Source organism: Cupressus sempervirens, chromosome 10 (genome assembly GCF_028749045.1).
Source record: "Cupressus sempervirens isolate cs-2001-9-10 chromosome 10, ASM2874904v1, whole genome shotgun sequence".
NCBI classification, from domain to species: Eukaryota; Viridiplantae; Streptophyta; class Pinopsida; order Cupressales; family Cupressaceae; genus Cupressus; species Cupressus sempervirens.
The window spans coordinates 23851545-23876679 of NC_143127.1; the positions used below are offsets into that span (position 1 = coordinate 23851545).

General features: G+C 36.3%; 1 protein-coding gene across 7 annotated transcripts in view; it reads right to left on the reverse strand.

The window, feature by feature from the left end:
* LOC149532377 (uncharacterized) overlaps positions 1 to 24880 on the reverse strand; it is a 106057-nt gene extending 81177 nt beyond the window's left edge. Inside the window, exons 1-3 of one of the 7 annotated variants that reach the window (XM_089807281.1) lie at positions 24327 to 24880; positions 24080 to 24153; positions 18594 to 18696 (exon numbers count right to left, since the gene is read on the reverse strand). In XM_089807281.1, coding sequence (XP_089663407.1) covers positions 18594 to 18696; positions 24080 to 24153; positions 24327 to 24402 — 253 coding nt within the window. In that variant the 5' untranslated portion in view covers positions 24403 to 24880. Of the gene's footprint in view, positions 1 to 18593; positions 18697 to 22454; positions 22638 to 22851; positions 22985 to 24079; positions 24206 to 24326 lie in introns of those variants that run through there. The other 6 variants (XM_089807279.1, XM_089807278.1, XM_089807280.1 and 3 more) reach the window with 6 other exon arrangements.
* Positions 24881 to 25135: the final 255 nt, after the last annotated feature.

Here is a 25135-nt window from a genome sequence, read left to right on the forward strand (position 1 = left end):
TCAGAAAGGCCACAAGAAACACAGAGGGAATGGAAGGAAAATGAAGGGTATGATTGGGTTGGAAGGAGAAATGGAGGGTGGGATTGGAGAGTGTTTTAGGGACATTGAAATTTCTCCAATAAGAAACTTGAAAGGTAGATCGGGAGAGTCAAGCTCAAAGGAAAGTTCAAATGAGGAAGACAAGGAAAGGGATGCTATTGGAAAAGAAGATTTCTTTGGATGGAGGAAACTATGATCCTTAAAGAAAAAAGAACTATAGAGAAAACAAAAAGTAAAAAACATAAAGCACATATTGGGAAGAGTCAAAAAAGGGGAAGAAGAACCATTAATGCACTGATCCAAATTGTAGGAAGTACAAGAGGTCAAAGCAAATTGAGAATGGGAAAGGGGAAGAACCCCTCACAAAAGGGATGAAGATCCTTTCGTGGAATGTCAAGGAATGTAATGCCCCTAACAAAATGTGCTTGATCAAGAGAGGCCTTGATTAAGCAAAACCGGATGTGGTTTTAGTGCAAGAAACAAAGATAAAGATGGATGGTTTGGAGGGGATGAGGAGAAAGTTTAATAGATGGAAAAGTGAGTGGGTGGCAGCAAAGGGAGCCTCAAGGGGTATATGTGTTTTATGGAATCAGGAGACGGTGACTAGAACTGTAATGCAAAAGGGAATGAATTGGCAGTGGATGAAAGTTTCTTCAAAACAATTAGGATATGAATTTACTATTCTTAATGTTTATGGTCCAATTTCAAGCAAAGAGAAGAGAGAACTATGGAAGACACTAACAAAGGTTTTGGAAATCTTACAAGATGAAATCACTATTTTAGGGGGAGATTTCAATGCTATACTCTACCCAGAGGAAATAATAGGAGGTAAAGGTTGGAGGTCAACAAAACAGGAGGACTTCTCGACCTTTGTTCTGGAAAATGGTCTCATTAATATTCCCTTTAAACAGGAGGATTTTACCTAGAACAATAGGAGGCAAGGGTTTGTTAATATTGCTGAAAAATTGGATAGGTTCCTTTTAGGGGGGGACTGGACAAGAGTTGACCGGTCTGTTGAAGCTGAAACTCTACCTATTCATAGCTCAGATCACTTCCCTATCAGTCTAAGAATCCAAGAAGAATATACTCTGGATCGACGCCCTTTCAAATTCGAAGCTATGTGCCTGAGGGCGGATGGGTTTAAGGAGATGGTGGGAAAATGGTGGACTGAGGCACCTGAGTGGGAAGGAAATAAGGCTTTTAAAAATTTTAAGAAGCTTCAACATATAGAGGGAAAGTTGAAAGTGTGGAATAGAGAATCTTTCCAAAACATTTTTAAAAGAAAACAGGGTATTCGAAGAAGCATTTAAAATTTTGAATGAAAGAATGATTCAGGAGGGGATGAAGGAGGAGGATTACCAAGAAGAAAAGAGGCTAAAAAAAGAGTATGATGAAATCTTACTAAGAGAAGAAGTATTCTGGAGAAAGAAATATAGAGAAACGTGGTTGAAAGAAGGGAATAGGAATACAAAGTTCTTCCACAATTCAATTAAAATAAGAAGAGCCCATAATATAATATTCTCTATTAAGAATGGGAAAGGAGAGGTGATTAGTGATCCAAAGATGATAAAGAAAACAGCAGTGGATTTTTTCAAAGATAGAGGAAGAATAGAGGAAGGGGAGGAGGCTTTAGTTGAGGATGTTTTGTATTGCATTCAAGGATGTATTACAGAAAGGTAAAATGTAATGTTAAACGTTGAAGTATCAAAAGCAGAGGTTAAAAAAGCTTTATGGGGTTTAGGTAAAGACATGAGTCCAGGACCAGATGGCTTTATAGGTAGTTTTTTTAGACTCGTTTGGGATTGTATAGAAGAGGAAATTTGGGAGATGGTGAAGGAATCCAAAAGAGGGGGTTTTGTTCTAAAAGATTTGAATAATACTTTTATTGCTTTAGTTCCAAAAAGGGATGAGTGCAGATCTTTTGAGGATTTCAGAGCAATTTCTTTATGCAATACTGTGTATAAAACCATTTCAAAGGTAGTTGCCAATAGGCTTAAAATGGTGCTGAATGATGTAATATCAGAGGAACAAAGTGGATTCGCTCCAGGAAGATCCATTTTTGAAGGGGTGATTATTGCCCATGAAATGATCCACTCAATCAGAACAAACAAGCTTAGCAAAATGATGGTAAAGTTGAATATTAAACGAGCTTATGATGAGGTAAATAGAGATTTTATGTTCAAGGTTTTGAAGAAATTTGGTTAAGGAGGATTGGATTAGGTGGGTGAAAGGTTGTTTAACCTCTATAAGGTTATCTGTGTTGGTTAATGGTAGTCCCCAAGGTTTTTTTGAATTAGAAAAGGGGATTAGGCAAGTTATCTCCTTTCCTATTTATAATTTTGGTTGAAGTGTTAGGGAGGCTGATTAAAGAAAACAGGGTTCAAGGTCTATGGAAAGGGGTAAAGGTGGCAAGGGGAGTGGATCCAATTTCACATTTACAGTTTGTGGATGACACTTTTCTAACTGGTGAAGCTTCAGAGCAGGAAGCTTGATTGATGAAAAAGACATTGGAAACCTATGGAAAAGTGTCAGGGCAAAAGATAAGTTGGGCAAAGTCAGGAACTTTCTTTTTTAACACTCCTCTTAATAGGAGAAGAGCTATTGGAAGAATTTTGAATAATAAGCATGGAAGTCTTCCAAGTAGGTATTTGGGAATCCCTTTATTTTGAGCGCATAATAGAAGTGAAGTTTGGAAGGGTTTGGCAGAAAAATGTTTGAGGAAGACGGATGGATCGAAAGGTAAATAGCTGTTTTCTACAAGAAGGATTCTTATGCTAAAATCAATGGTCTTAATTGTGCCTATTTTCTCAATGATGTGTTTAAAAATCCCGAAGAAGGTGATTAACTTAGTGGTAAGGCAAATGAGGAAATTCTTTTGGAGTGGGGCGGGGGAAGAGAAAAAATGGCCTTTACTTAAATGGGAAAAAATCTGAGACCTAAGAAGTTTGGAGGTGCTGGAATTAGAGACTGGAACACAATGAACATTGTTTTAAGGGCAAAGTTGGTGTGGTAGATAGCAAATGATGAAGAGCAAATGTGGATTAGGATTCTCAAAGCCAAATATTTAAACTCTAATGAGAATATAAGGATTTTAACTATTCAAAATCTAATTAGAGGTTCAGCAATTTGGAACTTTGTTCTTTCTTATAGGCATGTAATAACAGACCATATTTCATGGGTCGTAGGTAATGGTAATAGGGCTAAGTTTTGCGAGGACTCGTGGAATGGAAACAAATCCGTCGATGAGGAAATAGGGGATAGAGAGATGAAACAGATATTGTGTGATTTGTGGGGCAGGAATGTTAGAAACTATATGGTGGAATGTGAGGCAGTATTTGGGAAAAAGTGGGTGTGGAAAGATTGGAGAGTGGAAGATCTATCCGAAGGACAGCAACAATCTCTAAGGGAGATCTTTAATAGAAGAAAGGTTTGCATAATTAATAGAGAAGATAGGATTAGGTGGTGTGCGACAGCTTCTTGTAAGTTTTCAGTCAAACTTGGATATGAAATTTTAGACAATAAGGAGGAAAAATGTTTTGAAGCAGGGGATTTGTGTTGGAGTAAAGAAATACTTCCAAAAGCAGGAACTTTCTCATGGCTAGCAATGCAAGGCAAAATCCTAACAGGGGATAGGAGAAGAAAATTGGGTTTGCAAGGCCCAACAAAATGTGTTGTGTGTGGAAAGGAAGAGGAAAGTGTTGATCATTTGTTGTTAAATTGTGACATTGCAGCAAAGTGTTGGAGGTATCTTCAAGGGAAATTGGGTTGGTCTAGACCTTGGAGCCCCTCTCTTAAGGCCTTCTTTATTTCATGGCCAAGAGTAGGAAGGAGAAACTTATTTGAATGCATATGGAAAGTGAGTCCCTCAATTGTCATATGGGAGGTCTAGAAGGAAAGGAATAGAAGGATTTTTCAATAAGTATCGGAGACAATTGATCAGCTTTTAGAAAGGATTGATCATTCTATTGAAGAAGTTGTTAATGCTGCAGTCTTTAAGAAAAATATGTCAAAATGTGTGTTTATGAATTATGACAGAGCTATTCAAAAAATGTGGCCAGGGATTAAAATAGGAATGGCAAGGGCAAAGGGAAAATCTACTTCTAAAGCCAATAAGAGGGAAGATGCGAAGTGGGAAGCTCCCAAAGAAGGTTGGTTAAAAGTAAATTTTGATGGGGCATCCAAGGGAAACCCTTGGAAATCAAGACCAAGATGCATTATTAGGGATTATTTAGCGGAGACTTTGGCCTTTGGAGCTTTAACGTTACAGGATGGAACAAATAATGAAGCAGAGTTTCAGGCTGCATTGCTAGCACTAAAATGTGCAAAAAGATTTGGAGGAAATAAAATTATTTTAGAAGGTGATTCGATGGTGGTTGTGCAAGCTATTAGCAATAACTCAATCTTTGCATGCCACTTAGAAAATCTGTAAGTGTGTATAATTGAAGAGTTCAATGAATTTGAGGAATTTCAAATTTGTCCTGTTTTTAGAGAAGTGAACAAAGATGCAAAATGCTCTTTCAAAATGGGCGGTTGGCTTAAGAGAGGATGGAAGGTCAATTTTTGAAAATTGTGGTCGTTGGGAAGGAATTGGCGAAGATGTTTCATGCATTTATTAGCTGGTGCTTTTTTTGAGATTGGTTGAGTGTTTTATAAAAAGGGGTGATTGAAAGGTGATTGACGTCATAGATCATTGTCAAAAAAGCCAGATGAACAGATTTGGAAAATCTGCAATAAATGTGCTCATCATGACAAGATGCAATAGCAGGGAAGGCACGATCTTTTAGGAATGTTGATGTGACGTTTCCTTTAGTGTGGAAACTATTCGAGGGCATTATACAGCAGAGGTGGAAAAGGCTTTTTCTAAAAATTTGAACGGTGAATTTACAGAAATGATAGTGACTGAACAGAAAGGCAAAATGGAAGTGACATTTACCTTTTAAACAAGCAGACAACAGAAGGCATTGTTCGCACTGATGCAGGACAAGAGGTTGAAACTGCTACATAAGTGCCCATCACTAGGTGTGATAGAAGCCATTAAGGAGACGGTGGGGGAGTTGTTTCAAAACTCCTCCCATCATTGGAAGATAAATGCGGATATAGTGGCAATAATAATGGCATGGGGGTTGGAGATAGCATGCCCGATGGAAGAAGTGGAATGGGTTATGAAAAATTTGTTTCTGAAGGACTTAATTGTGGGAATTGATTCCCTGTTAGAGTGGGCATGGCCAAGGAAAGGGTTCAATTATAGTGAATGTTATGAGAACTATGAAGAGGGCAGGAAACTTGGACGGGTTGGTTTTCAGTGGAAGCCAAGATAAAGATGGCTTGGGCTAAGCTAGTGGCAAAAATTGAAGTTTTTTTGGAAAGGAGGGGCAAAAAGGTTCTGGGCTTTTTCATTGCCCACCCAAGGAAGCGGAGAAGTGCGGGAGGGAGAAGGATTAGGAGGGTGGTCAAGGTCAAATTTCCAATTAGGGTGGAGGAGTGAAGAATGAAGAGGAAAGCAAAGGGGGCCATTTTTTGTCTGGATTAATATGGCTTCGAGGCACGCTAATGCCGATGGAGATCACAAGTAAGGGTAAGCAAAACTATAGCAATGCTGCAACTCAATGCAGTGATAAAGAAAAAAATTTTGGCTATTTTTTGCGGGCCAAGGTGGAAGTTGCAAAAATGTCTCGAAGAAGTAGAGAGGCCTCATAATGGTAAAGGCCAAGCATGGGAGTTGCAAATGGAAGACAAGGAAAGAGAACAGCAGGACAAGTGGCAGACAATTTGTTCATTTTGGATGTTTTTTGTTGTTTCCCAATTAAGAAATGCCAAGGTGTACGTGATTTTTTTGTTTAAGGGTTTAGGACTTACAAGGGAATGATGTAAGTTTAAGAATGATCAGAAAGGTGGTTTTTTGAGATGAAACATGTATATGTGAAGGAAAGGCTAATCTTTAAAAGCCTAGTTATAATTTTGTAAAATGTTATTTTCATAGAATAAAAAAACTATTACCGACCAAAAAAAAAAAATCGATATAGAGACCATATGTGAAATTAAAATGGACCAAAATTGTCAAAAAACTCCAACATCCAATCTAATATTATTTTTGTCATTCTCAATTTTCAAAAAAATATAATAACACCATTTTGGCCTAGGTTTCCACACAAGAAATATATTAATTAGTTAAATTAAGTTGTCGAAATTAGTATTTCCAGCAAACTTGTCTATACTTAATTATGTTTATCAATTGAATATTTTATTTTAATAGAAGTGACTTTAGTTGGGGCCAAACTAAGGTATTATAGTCACTTGTGAGCAACATGGAAATTGAAATTTTCGAAGTGATTTTATAATTAAATTTCCAAAAAATTCTATGAGGGCTCTAAAAGGTGGACTGCAAATTCATTGAATATTTTGCATTATTCACTAGGAGAAACCCTCTTTGGGAATCTGACCTTTGCTTCAACTATTTAACCTAAGACAAAAAACCTTAAGAGGAATTGTTAATGTTTTGTAGCTTCTTTCCGATAAAACTTATTGAATATATATATAGAAGAGTTATTATCACATTCTTAATCAAAGTAATCATACGTTATTGATAACTAATGAGAGTTGAAGATACATGTCTCTATGGAGACATGCCTCTTAAATATCATATACATATGCCTTGAGAATGTAATCTAGAATACACAAAAAAAAAATTACAAACAATTTTAGTACATTTACATCCTCCAAGAAAATCAACATGGTATGAAAGCAGGTCAGTCTTAGGGATCGTTCTAATGCTGAACGGAACGAATCGAGAATGAGGAGAATATTATAAAGGATCAAAGTATAGTTTCATCTTTTCATAGAAGAGGTTGGGAAGACCAATAGTTAGGTTAAAATAAAATCTTTGTTACAAAAGAACACCCAATCAACCATTAAGCCATAAGAAACGAAGGCAAGCAGATACTGAAGTGAACAAGAATTTTGAATTCATATGTTGTAAGTGTCGTGTCGCCTAGATTGGCTAGGAATCACCAAATGAAAATTGTTGCCGTCAAAACTCCACCAATATTCACTGGGAGACGATAAACACAATCAATGCCAACACAAAGGTGTCTAGTCAACAAATATTAAGACCAATCATTAATAAGAAGAGGATCAATCAAGAGAGAAGCAGACAATTCCTAACTACTAATTGTGGTACTGATGAATTATATGGCATCATTCAAATCCCCCATGACAATTTACACATTCTAGATCTGAGGCGAGATTAGAGCCAAATTCTCCATTCAGATTTGGCCACCATACGGAGAGTGCTACTATTGCAGAATATAAAACCCGATAATCAACTACAGCATATTTTAAGAGCTTGCTACTTATACCAGCATAAGGTATACACAATAGTCAAGATGATGTTACCATCGATTTTGAAGGCAATTGGTTGCTAACATTAGAGTAGTTGATGATTAAAGATAGGAAATGCATCGAGAAGATTGAATGAATGATTTGAAAACATCAAACATGATGACGAAAGACTTCATAGAATCTTGGGTCTATGGCAAAGAAATTAATGAACACGTGCAAACTTAAGACTGTGAAGCCAAGAGGAATGAGATTATTGATTCTATGAGAGAAATTAATGAACACGTGCAAACTTAAGACTATGAAGCCAAGAGGCATGAGATTACTGATTGTATAAGAGGGCAATGAAGCCAACTGATTTCCATGTTGGGATTCCTTTGGTCAATGTCCTTTGGGTCACTCAAGAAATGGTTCGACATTGGTAGCCATTCCATCATGTCCTCGTGGTGACATGGAAGGTGGTTTATGGAGAGGAGCCCACACGTAGCGCTTGGGTCACTCAGCAAAAGAAACTTTCTTAGTATTTACTGCAAAATTTATTTTGGCACCAAGATGATATGCGTTGGCTCTTTGTCTAGGTTGATTTGGATGAGAACACTACCACTATCACTCTATTGGTTGTGTAATCCCTTTGGGAGAAGTGATATGGTGATTGTTCGAGAAAAGTGACTAACTCGAGGCTTTGACCTCGGCCCACTATGAGAGTTATTCATTATCTGTATCGTTGATAAATGGCACAAAGTAATATATATGCAGTGATTATGAGATATGCAAACACAACATAGTCGATGACATACATGTTATAATGGAGGCCATGTGTCGTCAACTTCATAGTGTATAAGAAAATCACAGGCACCCATGTTGGAGGAGGTGTTCTTTGTATTGAATAACTAAGAGGTCTTCTCCAAATCGATTGGTAGGGGGGGGTTTGTTAAGTTTTCGAGACGAATCAATGGGTGCCAATTTGAAGTGGAGAGGAATCTACATGTTTAAACTTCCTACAGCACACATGAAAAGTTCTAAATTGATCTGCAAAGAAGTATTCTGACTACTTTCTTGTATCCAACGTGATAGTAGTCTGTATTGTTTCTTTGACCGAGCCTGATGTGTGAGAGTAAACAAGTGTCATTTCTGCATTATTGGCAAAGAGACTCAGATTTTTTCCCATTGAGCCACATTTAGAAGAAGGGGAGTTTATAATAATGAAAGACGTTGAATTGGGAGGAAAAATTATAAAGAGGGTGACACCGAAAGTCAACCCATTATTTGGGATAGATGTATAAAGCGGCGTATAGGCTAGGAATGGTCGAGGGATGCGACCCACTAAAGAGGTATCATGGAAACCGTAATTCCACAAATGGTAAGTATATATGGTATATAGTTTAATGTTTCCTATTTATTTCTTTTAAGTTTCATCTATTAATATGTTAATAGATATATGGTAAGATTTAATAAATAATACATGAGATATTATAATTGAAATATATGTGACAATAAATTATATATAAAATTTGAGATGGTATATAATAATTTGACATAATAGTTGTTAAATATAAAGAGATTTATTATAGGAGAATGAAAGATAAACATTGAGTATTATGTTATCTTACTTCTATTATTAAAATTTAACAATAAAATTACATACAGAAGATCAAATATATACATATATGTTCAAAGTATATATTTTAGATATTTCTCTATATTATATTGGAATGATCTTATATCGTGATGCAAAATCATCCTCTCTTCTTATTCTTTTATAATCATTAAGATTTATTTGCCTTGATCTTTTCCTCCAAGAATGTTCTTGTAGGAAGAGGGAGATTGATATTAGACTCAGAGGGAGTAACCATGTTGCAATGGATTCTCTATTGGTCTAAAATTACAGCAGTTAAAAGGTTAGTGTTTCTTCATGAAGAAGAATTTCCAAGTGCAATCCTTTGTAACACATTCTTGTCTATGAGAGATAAGTTTGAAGTAAAAACTTTATTCTCAGATATGCTTCATGTTGGATGTCATGACAGTATCTGTGGTGACTTCATGTGAACTTCTGATATCACGTGTGTATGGGCCCCCCCTATGTACATCATGAGGAAATGACAACTTCCAAATGATGTCACTTGTATTTGCATTAGTTATTGAAAGGTGACAATCTTAAAATTAATTTATTTTCTATTATAATGGATATCTTACGATATCTATGTAAATCATGATAGATTGTACCTTGCATGGTGGATGTTTATATGGTACACATTATGAGAATGCGTATGCACATACTTTATAAACATTTTTGAGTACATAGTGAATGTAATGGAAATTTGTTGATGTGTGGTAGCTTCAGTTGGCTAAAATTTGTGCTATACATTTTCAATAAGTGTTGTACTTAAATAATGTGAGTATGTATTTTGTGAGACCTACAACTATGTGCTTAGATTGACCATCTTTGAGTTGTTCGTATAAATACATATTAGAGATATTGGTAAGTATGCATTTTGTGAGACTTATGACTAAGAGCTTAGACATTAATTATAATGGCTTTGAGTTATTTGTATATATGCATACTAAGTGTTTTACCAACTAAGAGCTTAGATATCACATATATATATATATATATATATATATATATATATATATATATCATGAGGTATATTTATATATGTTTTTATTATATGAGATAAATTAATGTAGTAATAATTTATGGTATTATGAGATCAAACAAATTGGGTATATGGTGAATGTCTTGTATCATTGATATTCTGGAAGGCCAATACTCTTGATAGCAGATGTGATATCAAACTTTATTGGGTACTTGGTGAATATCATATGTTGATATTCTAGAAGACTAATACTCATGATATAAAATGTGATATCAAAATGTTGAATATCTTTCTATGAAAGATATCCTTTTATTTACTTTGAAGTAATATGTGTGTTTATCCTCTATAGCTAAGAGGGAGTGTTAATGTTTTGTAGCTTCTTTCAGATAAAACTTACTATATATATATATATATATATAAAAGAGTTATTATCACATTCTTAATCAAAGTAATCATATGTTATTGATAACTAATAAGAGTTGAAGAGACATGTCTCTATGGAGACATGCCTCTTAAATATCATATACATATGCCTTGAGAATGTAATTTGGAATACACAAAAAAAAAATTACAAACAGTGTTAGTACATTTACATCCTCTAGGAAAATCAACAGGAGTAATGGTTTTGTGGACAAAAACTCAATCAATCCTTGGAAAATTCATATAGGGTTCAGCAGTTTGCAGAATGAGTCATGCTTTGCATGGTTCGAAGCGAATCAATTTATCTTTCAGATTCTCGCACATTTGCTGACCATCATACATCCAGGTACAAATTTATTGAAATTTGTAGGCAAATAATAAATTTGGCATTTCTATATGTATGAAGGGTGAAAGATACAAATTTTGGCAAAGATTGAATTACAATAATAAACTTGTGGAGTTTGGAAATTACTATTCACATTTGTGCCAGCCGTCCCATTTCAAACTAATTTCAACCAACCGGCCTTTAGCCTTTAGGAGATACAACATTAATTTCAATCAAGCCATATCAAGAGAGATTTACTAGGCCATAAAATATGGTGTGCAGAGGGATTAAGTTAAAGGCAGATTTTACTTCTTTCTTGGTTGCTATTGCTTGCCATACAGAGAGGTTTAGAGTACTTTGGCTGTAAAAAAAAGGTCTGTCTCAATACCTTCTAAGGAAGGGTTAAAGGCCCTAATATCTAGCCACTGCCAATAGAGTCCCATCTACCAAAAAAGCATTCAGAATATCCCTACTAAAACTTCCGGACTGTTATAGAGGCACCATAATCAATAAGAAACACATAGCAATCCATTCTTGGTTATTTTGTGTAAGTTTATTGATCTTCTGACCCAACAGCTCTATTTCTGGAGTTCGAATCTCCTCTTAAAAACTGGGTTGCAGCTATCAGTATTGTTCTTTTAGACTATTCCGTTGTAAGGCACAGGTTATATAGTATTCCCCTATCCCATATTGTTTGTGACAGAAATCAGATTTATCTTGTGGACCATCAGCCATAAGGGAATTTCGGAGCATTCATTGGTTGGATTCGGAAATCTTTTAATAATTTGAATGGCAGAGCAAGTTAAACTTCAGTTATGTTCCAGGTAGTATGAGGCCGGATATGTCCCAAATATATGAGAAACTTCATTCAAGGTTAGTATTCAATAGCAAATCCAGAATTGTAATATGTTATGATTTAATTGTTATTGTATTTTTCTGTATTGGCTTCATTTTAAGCAGCACTTCTGTATTTGTTTAATTGTCAAAGTGATATCTAGCAAGACATGCTTCTAAGTTGCAAATACTGATGAGATACAAATACACACCAGTGTAATTCATAGTACATACAATTCAAGCTTGGATTATTACAAAAAGGTATCAACTTTTACTCCCTTAAACTAATTCATCATGCAAATAAAATAAACAACTTGATCCAAATATGGGTGATGAATGTAGTGACTTTCTTCCTTGTTTTTTGTTCTTTCCAAAGAGAGCAAGGATAGAGGAAGAGGGTATATTATGTGTGTAGGATAGAGGTTTACAAATTTCCTGATCAAGCATAATTTTTTCTTCTGAGAGTGAGCAGGGATAGAAGAAGAGGGTATATTGTGTGTGTAGGAATGGTTTACAAATTTCCTGATCAAGCATAAAGCCTGCACGGGATGATTACAAAGATTATTTCTCGGCTGACAAAGTGCAAATAACTTGAGTAAAACATGGTAAAAAATCACAGTAAAATACAAAACAGAAGTTAGAGCACAAGATAGAAATTTTAGCAAGAGATGACCTTTCTGATCTACTTTAACATCTTGCTGCCACAAAATCAGATTTAGACATTAAACATAGCAAACAAAAAAAAATGACACGTGACCAGGAAGGTCATTCTTAGCTTCAGAGATTCTTCCCATTGGTTCTGCACTGCCTTTCTCAGTTATGAGGGCTAACAGACATTTGGTGATTTATTCCCCCGACTTCCTACTATCAAGGTTCACTAATCTGTGAAATCTGTGGGATCGTTGAAAGAGAAATTCTGTGGTGGTTAAGCTTTTACTCATATAAGACTTTTGGAATTGTTTTTGGACAATAAGCTCTCTCTCCAATGAGGATTCAATAAATGGTCTCCCAAACACACTAAAAATATTGCCTGAGTATTGTGAGGCCTTCTTCCTGTTTACTGAGGCAGTGGATAATATCATAACGATCACTCTTCATACCATAGAGTTTCTTTAACAGTTAGCTTAGAGTTTCTTTAACAGTTAGCTTAGAATTTCTATCAAGAGACCATTTAGGGTGTTGTTAGTGTCAGCCAATCCAAGAGGTATAGTTGTTCCAATGCATTTGATATGTCTGGCTGAATGGATTTCTGAATTAATTGAGAACTTTTCATTCCATATCGTAGCTTGATGAGATTCAGAATTTGAGGATTTGTCACAAACCATGAAATGGCCATTAATTATCAGAGGTTGAGGATGTTGAAGAGCAATTGAAAGCTCCAGTGAGACAGATATAAGGCATACTGGAGCACAGTCTTTACGGGAAGTATGTGAAAGAATACACTCATCCCCAGAAATTGCATCTGCAATGCTTGTAACCTTGAGGAGCTACACAGAGATGAAACCCAATTTGTCAGCTATAGATGAAAAAGCAGCACCATGAGCGATCTTCCCATTAGTGTGTTTTATGTTTGATTCTGGTGATAATTATCTGGGATGGAACAACTTTTCATAGTGGAAACCCCTCCTCTTTGCTGTATCATATTAGAGTAACTTAGCCTTCATCCACAAAGGGATGATTCTCCTCCTTCTTTCACTAATTCCTCCTTTGAACAGCATAAAAAATCATTTTCAATGGATTTATGACTGGTAGTAAGATACACTTGCACTCGAGTGATGAATGTATTCATAACCTTTGCCAAAAGCCTTAAGATTGTCCTTATATTCAAACTCCATCCATGATCAAAACTAGTATGAGCTTCCAATGAGAGGTGTCAAGTTAGGACCTCTTTAATTTTTTGTAGTGATGGCATACTACAGAACTGTCGACTTGCCAAACAAAATTTGGAGGAATTGTAAGCTATCAACAATATTCCGACTTATCTAAAATCATTACCAGATAACATCAGCCAACATAGGATATTTATTTCTCAATTACTTATATATAAATTGTGATGTCCCCATTTTTACACCATATTATTTTATTGGTCCATTTTCGTGCTTCTCTGAGAGTATCTAGATGAGTTGGGAGAGTTCCAACATTCCTAGACAGCTCAGTTTGGGGTTTTCTTGGCATCCAATGATGGTTTTCAGGTTTGTGGTGAACTCTTTGTAGCATTTTGGGCCTTTTGCATTGTTCTCCACAATTCTAGGACACTACAACCATTAGTGTGTGGGCACATCTGACATCATTCTTCAATGTCAATTCCTTCTTGATGTTCAGCTTCTGTTTCTGATGCCTAGGCCATGCTTTCCACAAAGTGTTTTGGATTATTTAAATATTTGCACTAAAGTATAAAGTAAAATTTCTCTAATTCCTTCCAAAAATATATAAAACTAAGAGGGTTGTGGCTCTCTTTTTCATTATTCAGAGTTGCACACATACTAAGATGTTGCTAAAGTGAACAAGTAAATTCTCCAAAGGTTGAGGACCGAAACCCTTCTCAATATTCACTAGTTTCAATGGTGAATGATTCATCTTAGCTGGTTTGGTATTTTCACACAGGAAATATCCGGATTTTCACAGAGTTTGGAGTTCAAGGTTTTAAAATGCAATGAAAATATTCAAGGTATTTTGATAGTTGACTTCAAATGTTGATTTATTGATTGTAGCATAGAGATTCTCACTGTTTAACTGTGTTTTCAGTGCACCCATCAGCCCAGTCGTACTATTGATGCCACAAATAGTAAGAATTCAAACCCTGAAAACCACATGCTTAGCTGGAAATGTCCCACACCTTGCTTCAGCCATGTCTGGGAAAGGTATGGCCACTAAAAAAAAATTAAATTACTTGCAAAGGTTCACAAAACTCCATCAATCAGGGTTGCCCAGCTGAAGAAATAGCATTGGATGAAAATCCAGCAGTGTTACTGTTAGGTTATAAATGCTTTTTCCCACAATAAAATGATGCGGTATGGCCTGCATGCCCTGCATGCAGGCAACAGTGTTGTTGCTTGCAAGCTATGGTTTTAGAGGACAGGATAATAAGTTGAAAGTTGTAATTAAATGGAGCCAATCATCCCTGCCTTTTCCAGTGCTCCTCTGGCTGTCTAAAAGTTCTGAGACAGCTAATTAAACTTGGGCTGTGTTTATGGTTGATTGTGGATTAAAGGAGAGGTACTGAATGTGTTTGTGAGGTCTACATTTCGTAACTATCATAAAATGATAGCACTGAGCTTATCAAGTGTGACTTTGCCGTTGAATCCAACTTTCAGACCACAGTTATTTTAGGAACTCTGTGAATCTGCTATATTATCATCCATACAATTCTCCATGCTTGACCATTGACATCATGATGAGGTAGTTGAAATTGTTTACTTCTCAGACATATTTCCATAGCTGGGATTGTTTACTTTCTGTTAAGTTGATGAATTAAAGTTGTTGATGATCTACCCTACCTATCATTTTGCTTCAGAATATCCAAAATCACACAATCTCTGGTTAACGAGACATTTAATAAAATTCTGATTCTATGTACACTTTGATTTCATCTAACACTTTTTTGAAAAACAATCTTGTCTCAGACATGAACAGCAGATGGCAAAAATCATAGTTACGAAACTCACTCAGCAAGCATGTTTCAGACTCTAATTGGACTTGCTGAAAAAAATGGCAAAAAACTCAGCGAAGTGAAAAACCCAAGAAATTTGACAATTTCTTAGGATTTAAAGCTCGTTTCATCATTAAAGCACCCTTTATTAAATAAACCTTAAAGACACAATAGCACCATCAAATAGAAGCTAATTTGATCAAAGACACAAATATACATTGATCACATAAGCATAATTGCAAATTGTAGCAGAAGGAAATAAACAATTATATAGACAAAAATTGTCAATATGCAAAACTCATGGCATCGAAACAAATATTAAGACTCAAATTATAAGCCTATGGTTCAAAGGAGCTTACACATCTCAACATCATTGGTGTCTAAGATGGGTCCTGGATAATGATGTGCCCCTGATATTTGTTTCTGTCTCAATGACTAGTGTGTATACTCAACTGAAGATTTTATTAGTTTTTAAAAATAAAACAAACTTCAATACAACATGTTTTGTTAACAAGCTCGTTAACAAAGAGGAGTTGTCTAGTAAAAAGAAAAATGGTTATGTTCTATTTTGACTTTAGTTAGGATACTAATATATAACGTTCTTCTATCAATTGTCTATGCAAGGCACAATTGATACATTTTGCATTATGCAAATGATATTTCTTTCCAATTATAACATAACTTGTATCCTATAGTACAAGGGATGTAGCATGTCAGCTTTACCTATGGTGGTCCTTGTATACTATCAAGTAGTCCAATGTATGAAACAAGATAATCCTTGATTGTCGCTTTGACTACGAATATGCAGAGGTTCACAAGCAGCGATGTGTATTATGTAGATTTTTATTATCATGATTTATCATTGGCCAATTACTTGCTTAGATTTATAGTTTGATAAGGGTTTGGGGACAACACCAAAATGAGGCTGAGGGTAGCTCCCCTCACAAGGGTCTGGAGGTGAGAGAGAGATATGACGACTCAAGAGAGATAGGTCTAGAGATCTAGGGGGAGAGAGAGAAGAGAGTGAGATAGAGAGAGGGGATAGAGGAAGAGTTATAGGGAGAGAGATAGAACTAGAGCTCAAAGAAGATAAAGACTGTGAGATAGAAAGAACGAGATGATAGTAGAAACTTGCTAATTACTGAAATTTGACTATCTAAAAATTTATAAAATTTTCTAAACCTTGACTTGGCCTTATAATTTATAACTCCTAGAGATCTGAAACCACTCTCAAACATCTTGCCAATATATACATGAAATAAAACCTAAAGTCACATTTCAATATGTGACTTCTATGTTATATTTCACATGTATATTCTAATGAAGAGTTATTGTATATAGTCTGGTGACATGTCATAAACCAAAAAAGTTTTTTTGTAAGATTTTTGAAAAAAAAAACCTAAGATGGCTGAGTCTTAGGCCCAGAATTGGCGAGTCTGGTTGTGTCTGAGAAAGACTCGGCTGAGTCCACGTCCGGATCCCCCAAACTTAGCAAGGTTGATCACTGAGCTTTGGCAAGTCCAGGCAAGTCTTGCTACACTACATTTGAACCCAACTAAAAATACATTTACAGTTTTGATTGCATCGAATCTTGTTAGAATTTTATTGGTATGAAATTTTCTAAGAAAAAAATTAGTGGGGTATTGTAACACAAAACCACATAGAAAGTAATAAAATATAACTCATCGGCATCAAAATAGGCAAGAAACCATTACTACCACAGTGGGCGAGTTTGCTAAGCAAACTCGTAGCTGCAGATTGAAGGTGTTGACATCCAGGCAAATGTCTCCAACATGATTAATAACTCGGACGTGCATAAAGCAATCTCGCCCTGTTTTACTAACATTTTATATTCCCTAGTCATTCAACTTCTTCAATTTTTAAGTTGCACCGCCAGATATAATTTTGATCACATAATATGAATTGAAGCCAAACATCTCTTGGGAAGTAAATCCATCATTTCTGATTCCATCACTGCAACACCTATTTTACTTGCTTTGACTGCCAGGAAAATAATGTCACATGTCTATTATAAAGATGTTATTTGTGTGATGTTGAGACTTGAAAAGCAACACACCACAGTATGACTTAAACTTTGTTTTTTATGGAGTCAATGGTTTTGCATTTTTATTTTTATTATTGTTTAGTGTGCTTTCCACCCTGGTCATTTGCTTCATGGTTAGTACTTTATGAAAGCATGATGTGGCAAGACCCCCACAGGCATCTTAATTTTATTTGTTTCTTTTTACATGCCATGTTGAAGAATTGGGAGGGATGATGATCCATGTCTGCATCCCAACATATTTTGTTTGCAAACTATTGTGATCATTGTCTTCATAGAGCATCGCTGATGTTAAATGCAAAAACTTCAATATTGCAATCAGAGATGATGTGGTTTTAGAGTGTCCTTGAGAATGTGGTGGGCAACCTCTTAAAAGTGTTAAGCCATTGTAACCCACATGACCAAGTTCGTAACTTTCTACAATTTTAAAACACTCTTAATCCAATGTTTTTTAACAAGAAAATAATCGTGGTTGAATGTTGGTTATAGAAGATTCCCACATGATCCAAGAACTTCAGAGTCATCACAATGATATAAGTGTTTGCATAACGGGAATCAAAGAAAGTGCAGTTTTTGTCCATTAAGTAACTGCCAGATATAGTAGATTGGCAATTTGAAAGAGTCATGGCAGTTCTGCAGTAACTCAAACCATATGTCCCTTTTTGCACCCGTTTTGAACAGAAGAAGATAAGGGGGACAGTCAGAAATGGTCTATTCCATTTTCCTACCTGGGTTTATTGTCCAAGCCTCTTCTAATGCACGCATCTTCTCATACAAAACCATAAAAACACAGTCTCAACAGGTCATTGTAAATTATTCCAGAATGTTTCCCTTCATTTATCTATTTCTTCTTTCATGTTGTTCACATAAGAGTAAAGTGCAAGAGTTTAAACTGCTAAAGCCTTTTGAGGGCCTAGGCCACATCATGTAGCCAAATACCAATCTGATAGCTAACTTTCACCTATAGCCCACATCATATGCAGCCAAAAAGTACCAGTCTGGTATCTAATTTTCACCATTAGCTTTTAGAAACAAAGTAAAAATGAAAGTTGTAAATTAGAGCAAGGAATATGCATTATACATGTTCCACAGTGAAATGGAACGGCACAAAGATCCATGCAAAAAATAAGAAAGACAGGGAGACAAAACCTGAGTAAGATGGATTAATCAAATAAGCAAAGCCTCTGCTGACATTTAAAGAGAAGACTAGTTGACATGATTAGCACATATAATATCTATATCATATTTTAAAAAGTGACCACTATAAGTTTTACCCCACTTTTTAAATAAGCTGCTCTGATTTAACGTCCAGTACATGTGAAAAAGACTTACCCAGCCAATTTGTGCTCAGTGTAATCAGATAACAAAGGATCTCAGGACAAGCCCACTTTTCTCTTGTCTTCTTTTCTGGCAATTCACCCTCATCATAACGAACCTAAAAATAGTAGGAAAGAGAAAACACACTTAACATTGAGTCTATTGTGAGTGAGTTATTAGACATCACTCAATCCTTTGACCTTCCACTTAGATAAATTGTTTCTGCAGAATTCCATTATGAATATATATAACTAGACAGTTTTCAACAAAAAGGTAGACGCATCATTTGTAAATCATTTAGCGTCATGAAATTGTCCAGACTCCGAAGAGATCAACATGAAAGGAGGGAGAATGAACATTTAAACCCACACTGAATGCCTGGTTAAACAGAGGAACAAGTGATTATTCAAAGGGTGCTGCACTGTATCATAAACATCTTTATAAAAAGCCAATCAAAGGAGTAGAGTAGTTGGCATGTAAGGCACGTAAGAAATAAGAGATGCTAGTATCAAAACCAGAACCTATTGGGTGTGTAATCATGCATAGTCTCCATGGAAAATCTACTATAATCAGGAAATGTAAGCATCATCAGAATGGAGTGCCTTGAGTAAACTTCCTATTGATATTCAATTTGGCCTCCTAAGTTTTTCTCATCCTAGTATACTTTGCCTCGAGATTCTATTTGAAAGTACACCATGGTTGTTTTGAAACATCCAAAATTCTGGATGTCATTTCAAGCAATTTCCTCAGTATTGTTTTTTAGTTCTACTGCATATCTGGTCTTGAGGTTTAAATTTACTTTTCAGGTAGCCATTAACAGTATAAATTAATAATATTCCTTCCCTGTGGGTCTAGGTGACATCACAGGAATCACAGGGACTTGGGAACTTTGAAGAGGCACACCCTTCCCACCCCCTTTTCAGAACATCCCTCAAAAAGGGTAACATTCCAGGCACACACCTTGGTTTTTGAGAGGAAGTCTCCACCCCATCCACCTTAATTAAAACTTTCAGAGGTGTACCCTGAAAGGGAGAATGTCCTGGGGCCTCCCTGATATTGAATTATCCCGGGGATCTAAAAGCACCTCTTCCATTCACCAAATGAGAAGAAGAAAAATGCAAAGACAGAGAGAGAGGAGCAGATCCAAAAATATGAAGTGAATGAGGACTCCAATTTCTGAACATGTCAATGCACCCATGTAGCATGTGTAATACAGCATTTTTATTTTTGGCACCTCTCAGTATAAATTATACTTCGTCTTATTTCCACAATTATCAGTCTATTAGATGCATCATGGAATCACTCACTGTTATCATAATTACTTTTTCTGGTTTGTTTATGTTATTTTTAGATCTTTTTTATTCATTTCTATGTCAAAATTTACATATTAATTTTATGAATTATTTTATGAGCCATGCAGCATGTCATCTTCCAAACCCCAAACATAGAGAAACATTGTAAATTACTTCACAGTTGTGGCATTGATATGTCATATAAATATTAACCCTACTCCATAGAAAACGGAACTGAATCTTTACAATCTATTTATATTTTAAATGACAACACACAGGCATTCCTTTCAATTTTCAGTCCTTCATCCTCATCAGAAAGCCAATGTTTCAAACGCTTATTGTTTACTGCTATACCTGGTAAATTTCATTTGATATAATAGTACAGATGGCAGTGTGTACCAGTCACAGGAGTAAAATATATCTTTATTTGCCCATAAATTCATTACAAAGAAGAAGACCAGAGATAGTCAGCCAAGAATTACAATTCATCCGACTATACACTACTGCCTTCCTTGGCAATACATGACATATTTAAAGGGCCCAACAATTGCCAAGGGAGATAAAATTGTCGACCAACACTAACAACTACCCAAGAGTGACAACCAACACACAGTTAATATATTGATGGATAACCAATATCATCAAACAAAACAATCAGCATTGTATGTTGACTACATCATCCCCCCCAAACCCCAAAAGAAAGAGTCGTCTTCCAAACAACAAGCACACTTCAAGTTATATTTTGGGAAGATTAATGGCAAGAGTGTAGACAATGACTTGTACTGTGCAAACTCAACGTTGTAGTATACTTCAAAAATCATATTGGGGGTATGAGGGCAACGCCCCCAACAAGGTCAAGGAGCAGCGCCCTTTGACGGGGTCTGTAAGCAACACCCATTATTGGGTCGAGGATCAATGCCCCCGCCACCAAGACCAATATAACTCCTTTAAAACCACACAGAAGTCCATGACATGCACTATTTTCTTGATATTTTTAAATGCCAAAAAAATACTGATCATGCCCAAAACTAGATATTTTGCAGTGTTTAAACAAGGTATGATGTCAAAATTTTGATCAAGTGATACTCTGCACTTAAGAATTGATCACCAAATGAGAACTTGTTGTAAGGAACTTGCATTAGATCATGGTAGCAATCCTACCAGCTTCCATTGCAACAATGCCAGACATTTATTGCTATACCTAGTAAATTAGATAAATGAAATAAAAAAACAAATGGCAATGTGTACCAAATACGAGTAGAATATATCTTTATTCACTTATGAATTCATCATAGAGAAGAAGACCAGAGATAGTCAGCCAAGGATTACATTTCATTCGACTATACACTACTCTCTTCATTGGCAATACACAATATAATAAAAAGGACCCAACGATTGCCAAGAGAGACACAACCACCCCCCAATACTAAAACCACCTAAGAGTGAAAACAAACGGATAATTTATACATTCACAGATAGTCAATATTATCAAACATAACAATAGGTATTGTCTGCTGACTACAATTATCTTTTCCTTAGTGAGGCTGTTTTTTCCAAAGATTGCTTTAATTTGTTAAAATAATCCTCGGGCTAGCACACTGATTACCTCCTTTTTCATCCCATTTCACACATTACTGTACCAAGCACTGTTTTGATAATGTTGCTCCACAATTCAAAAGTCACTGGTGTGGAAGACCTGTCTATGTGCTTTGCTACTAGAACACTTTGATGCTCTCACCCTCATACCATTCATCAGGAATATGCATATATCCAACATCAAGGGTCATCCGAGTTTTTTCCCACAGATAAGACCCACATGAATAGGTGTGGAAGGCAACCTTACTTTCTTCCTCTGGAGGCTTGTTGAGTCTAAGGGAAGGTCCTATGGAGTGTATCAAGATCAGCCAGATTGCCACATGAAAGAGATATTATCAGTTATATGTACAACAAACATACTGTTTCCAAGATTCTGTTACTAAGGTGACAGAACTGCTATTGATATTATATGTGGCTATAAAAGAGCAAGCAATTAATTTATAAAGACAAAAATATAACAAAGGTTGTTGTCTAATGCAGGTCACTAACATCTGATACTCAAGTACATTGCATACATTACATATGCTTGAATACAGTATGAAGGTACCATCCACAGTAAAGCCTAGCAGCTACTCTAACAACCACTTAAACAGTGGGAACAAAGCCTGACTAAGACGGTAAGTAAAAATGCTTCATTGCAACTTGTGGTCCATACTTACTGCTTCTGGTTAGGAAAGAAAAAGAAAAGAATTTGTAACTCGAGTTTCTAACATAAATAGCATGGTTAGACCATGAACTGAGGAAATGCCAAAATGGCCATCAAAACATAAAACAAGCAGTTTTAAGACAGAATAATAATTATATATGCAGATTACAAGACCAAATGGATGGACAGTCTAGCACTAATTCTGCCATTCCTAATTCACTTCTTGGTAAGGTAATAAGGATAAAGAGTGGAATCTTGGGAGCACTAAAACTTCTGCATGCCTTGCTGATGCTTCTACACCTCCATTTTGGCAGACTACTGGAGACATGTCACAGAACCTACCACCCTTGCCCCTTTTGCAAGCACTGTTGTTACTGCTACTACACACTTCATTCTGGCAAGGCAGTAGACATACATGCTGTAACTTGCTCGCATTGACCTTTCTTAAAAACCTGTCCTTACTTGTGGGATTTCTCTCAGAGACTGCACTACTTGTCAAAGGACAAACTGCCATATCCTGATGACCTGATCACACCAAACAAATTCTGTAACCTTGCAAATTAAACCATATAAGTTAAATCTATGAACTACAGAAGCTATAAACTATATGTACAATGGATTCAAGGCACACAGATCTAAAGTGACAACGTAGAAGCAGCACACATGTACAGACATCATTCTTTGCAAAATCATATTAAGCTAATGCCTTAGGCATATCCAAGAATTTCAGAATACAAACCTAGTTAGTCACCTCTACCGAAAAGAACTTGACCCTATAGATAGTAAGGGAAGTAGAGTGCCCATAGCCCTGCCTGAAACAAGAAATTTGCTCAGTGTTTTTTGATTTCTGCATGGCCTAACCAATTTTACCTAGACTTCTCCACGTTCCAGTGAGTAAGCTTGTCACTTGGGATCCACTGTATGAGGGATAGGGCCTCTCTCAGGAGATGAGGCTGAAGAAACAACTATTAGAGAGGCCCATATACAGGAGGCTACACACGTAAACAACTTTTGCTAGATGCTTGCAAGAAAGCAAATGGAGCAGAGACTGAAGCTCCCTCCACCTATATAGAGGCAGAAGCACTCATTCATTCACCTCTCAATGCACTCCTCCTTGGTAGTCTGGCCAAGTCAACTATCAACCATCTATGGGGGGTGGGAATGCCAAGCCATACAGATTACAGTAAGGCCGGTGAAGACAAGCCATACCGTACCAATCATTTATCTGTAGGATAAGGTAGTCACGGGGCGTCACACATTTCTACATGGGGTGGAGGAGACCAAAAAATTCCGGTCTTTGTAAGGATGTGGAGGGGCACTGGCGCTGAACCCACATAGCATAGGACCTTCAGACCTGTATCAGTATTCACTTTAGGGCTTTTCCTTCTTCTAGAACCATATTGTTGTCTTTTTCCAGCGTGAGTTGTTATGCTCACTTATGTCCTTTCTATGTTTTGACTGCCATTAGTACCGAGTCCTATCATGCATTGCTATTCAACCATGTTGACCTTTCAAGTTGCATTGTTTTGAACCTGTGGACCATTTGGCTTGAATTACTATTTAGCCTTGTGAGCATTTACTCAGGCATTACAAATAATATCCATTTTGTACGTAATGGTACTTGGAAATCTACCTATAATCCCAGCATGGTCGTTCTGCCACCAAGTCAAACCCTAAACTGTGTTGTGTTTACAACGTTAATATTTCATTTCTTATTACGAAGAAAGAGGACAAGCGAGATTTGCTCAAGCCACTCAAATTCCGTATCGGAAGTTTCTTGTTGCCTATAAATCGTGTAATATTCTTATGATTTATCATATTTAAGCCAGTAGAATTGGTTTCAGAAACGCCACCCAGAATACATACCCTCACACGAATTTTTTAGTTTGTTATTGTTAAATACTGTAACTTGCTTCGATTTTGAGTCGTTAAGTGTAAAATATATGTGTATCAGTATCGAGACTTACATCTTGAGAAGTGAGTAAAGGTTGTCTAGTGTGGGACACATCCAAATCCATGTTCTGGCCAAAGCCTTGCGTTCCTTCAGATAACATAGCAAAGACCACGGTTGAAACCCCATTCGCCAGTCCTAACTGTAACTTATAAAGAGCAAACTTGATCAACAGCTAAAAGCAACAAGAAAGGGAAGATGGTGACAAGGATTTTAACTTTTATCTGAGTAGCTCCTATTTAATATCAAGATAGCGAACAGACCAGAGGTGCTGTGGCTGCTTTCTATGCCACGAGAAAGATGGTGCCGGACTGCCACGAAAGATGCGCCGTCATCCATGGGCTCCACATTAGCAGCATCCAGAAGCTTCTCATACACAGATTCTTCATAAATGCCGCACAAAAAGCATCCTGTCAAACGCGGATTTGTTCATAAAGAAGAGAATGCCATAGGATTTCAAACAAAGCGATCTATCGATCAGCGAAAGGAAAATGTCAACTGCAAAACTCGGGAGAAGGGTTTAAAATAGCAGAGGCAACCGCTACCATGCAGACCATAAAAACTGTCAGTAGAACCAACAAAAATAGATTTTGCGGTGTTCCAATGCTATTTCAGGTACTTGCTGGTGCATATTTCCACGTTTTCGTCGTATGCTAATAATTTTGTATTGTACGAAGCAGTAACCTGTAGGCTTGACATGGATTTGTAGACGTCAAATCGAATCTGCTTACACTACTCTGCAGCCCCCGCTTAAATCAAAACACGCCTGAAAGTATATAAAATGGATATTTCCCGCTAACGTTCCGTCAAATCTGACAAAAGAAAATTGAAGGCTCGTTTATGTTCCATTTTATTTCTCGATAATCACAAACGAATACTCAGTAAAGAATTAAATTGTTTGTAGAGATTCTGACTAATTTAATCTGAATAAAATAATCGTTAATTTCTTAATTGCTCCGGAAGCGTCGTTTATTGGAAACATTTTTTTAACATTTTTAGTCTGTACCTATATATAGGCACGGCACTAATGTTTTCAGTAGATCTTCTCAATTAATTAACATACACAAATAAA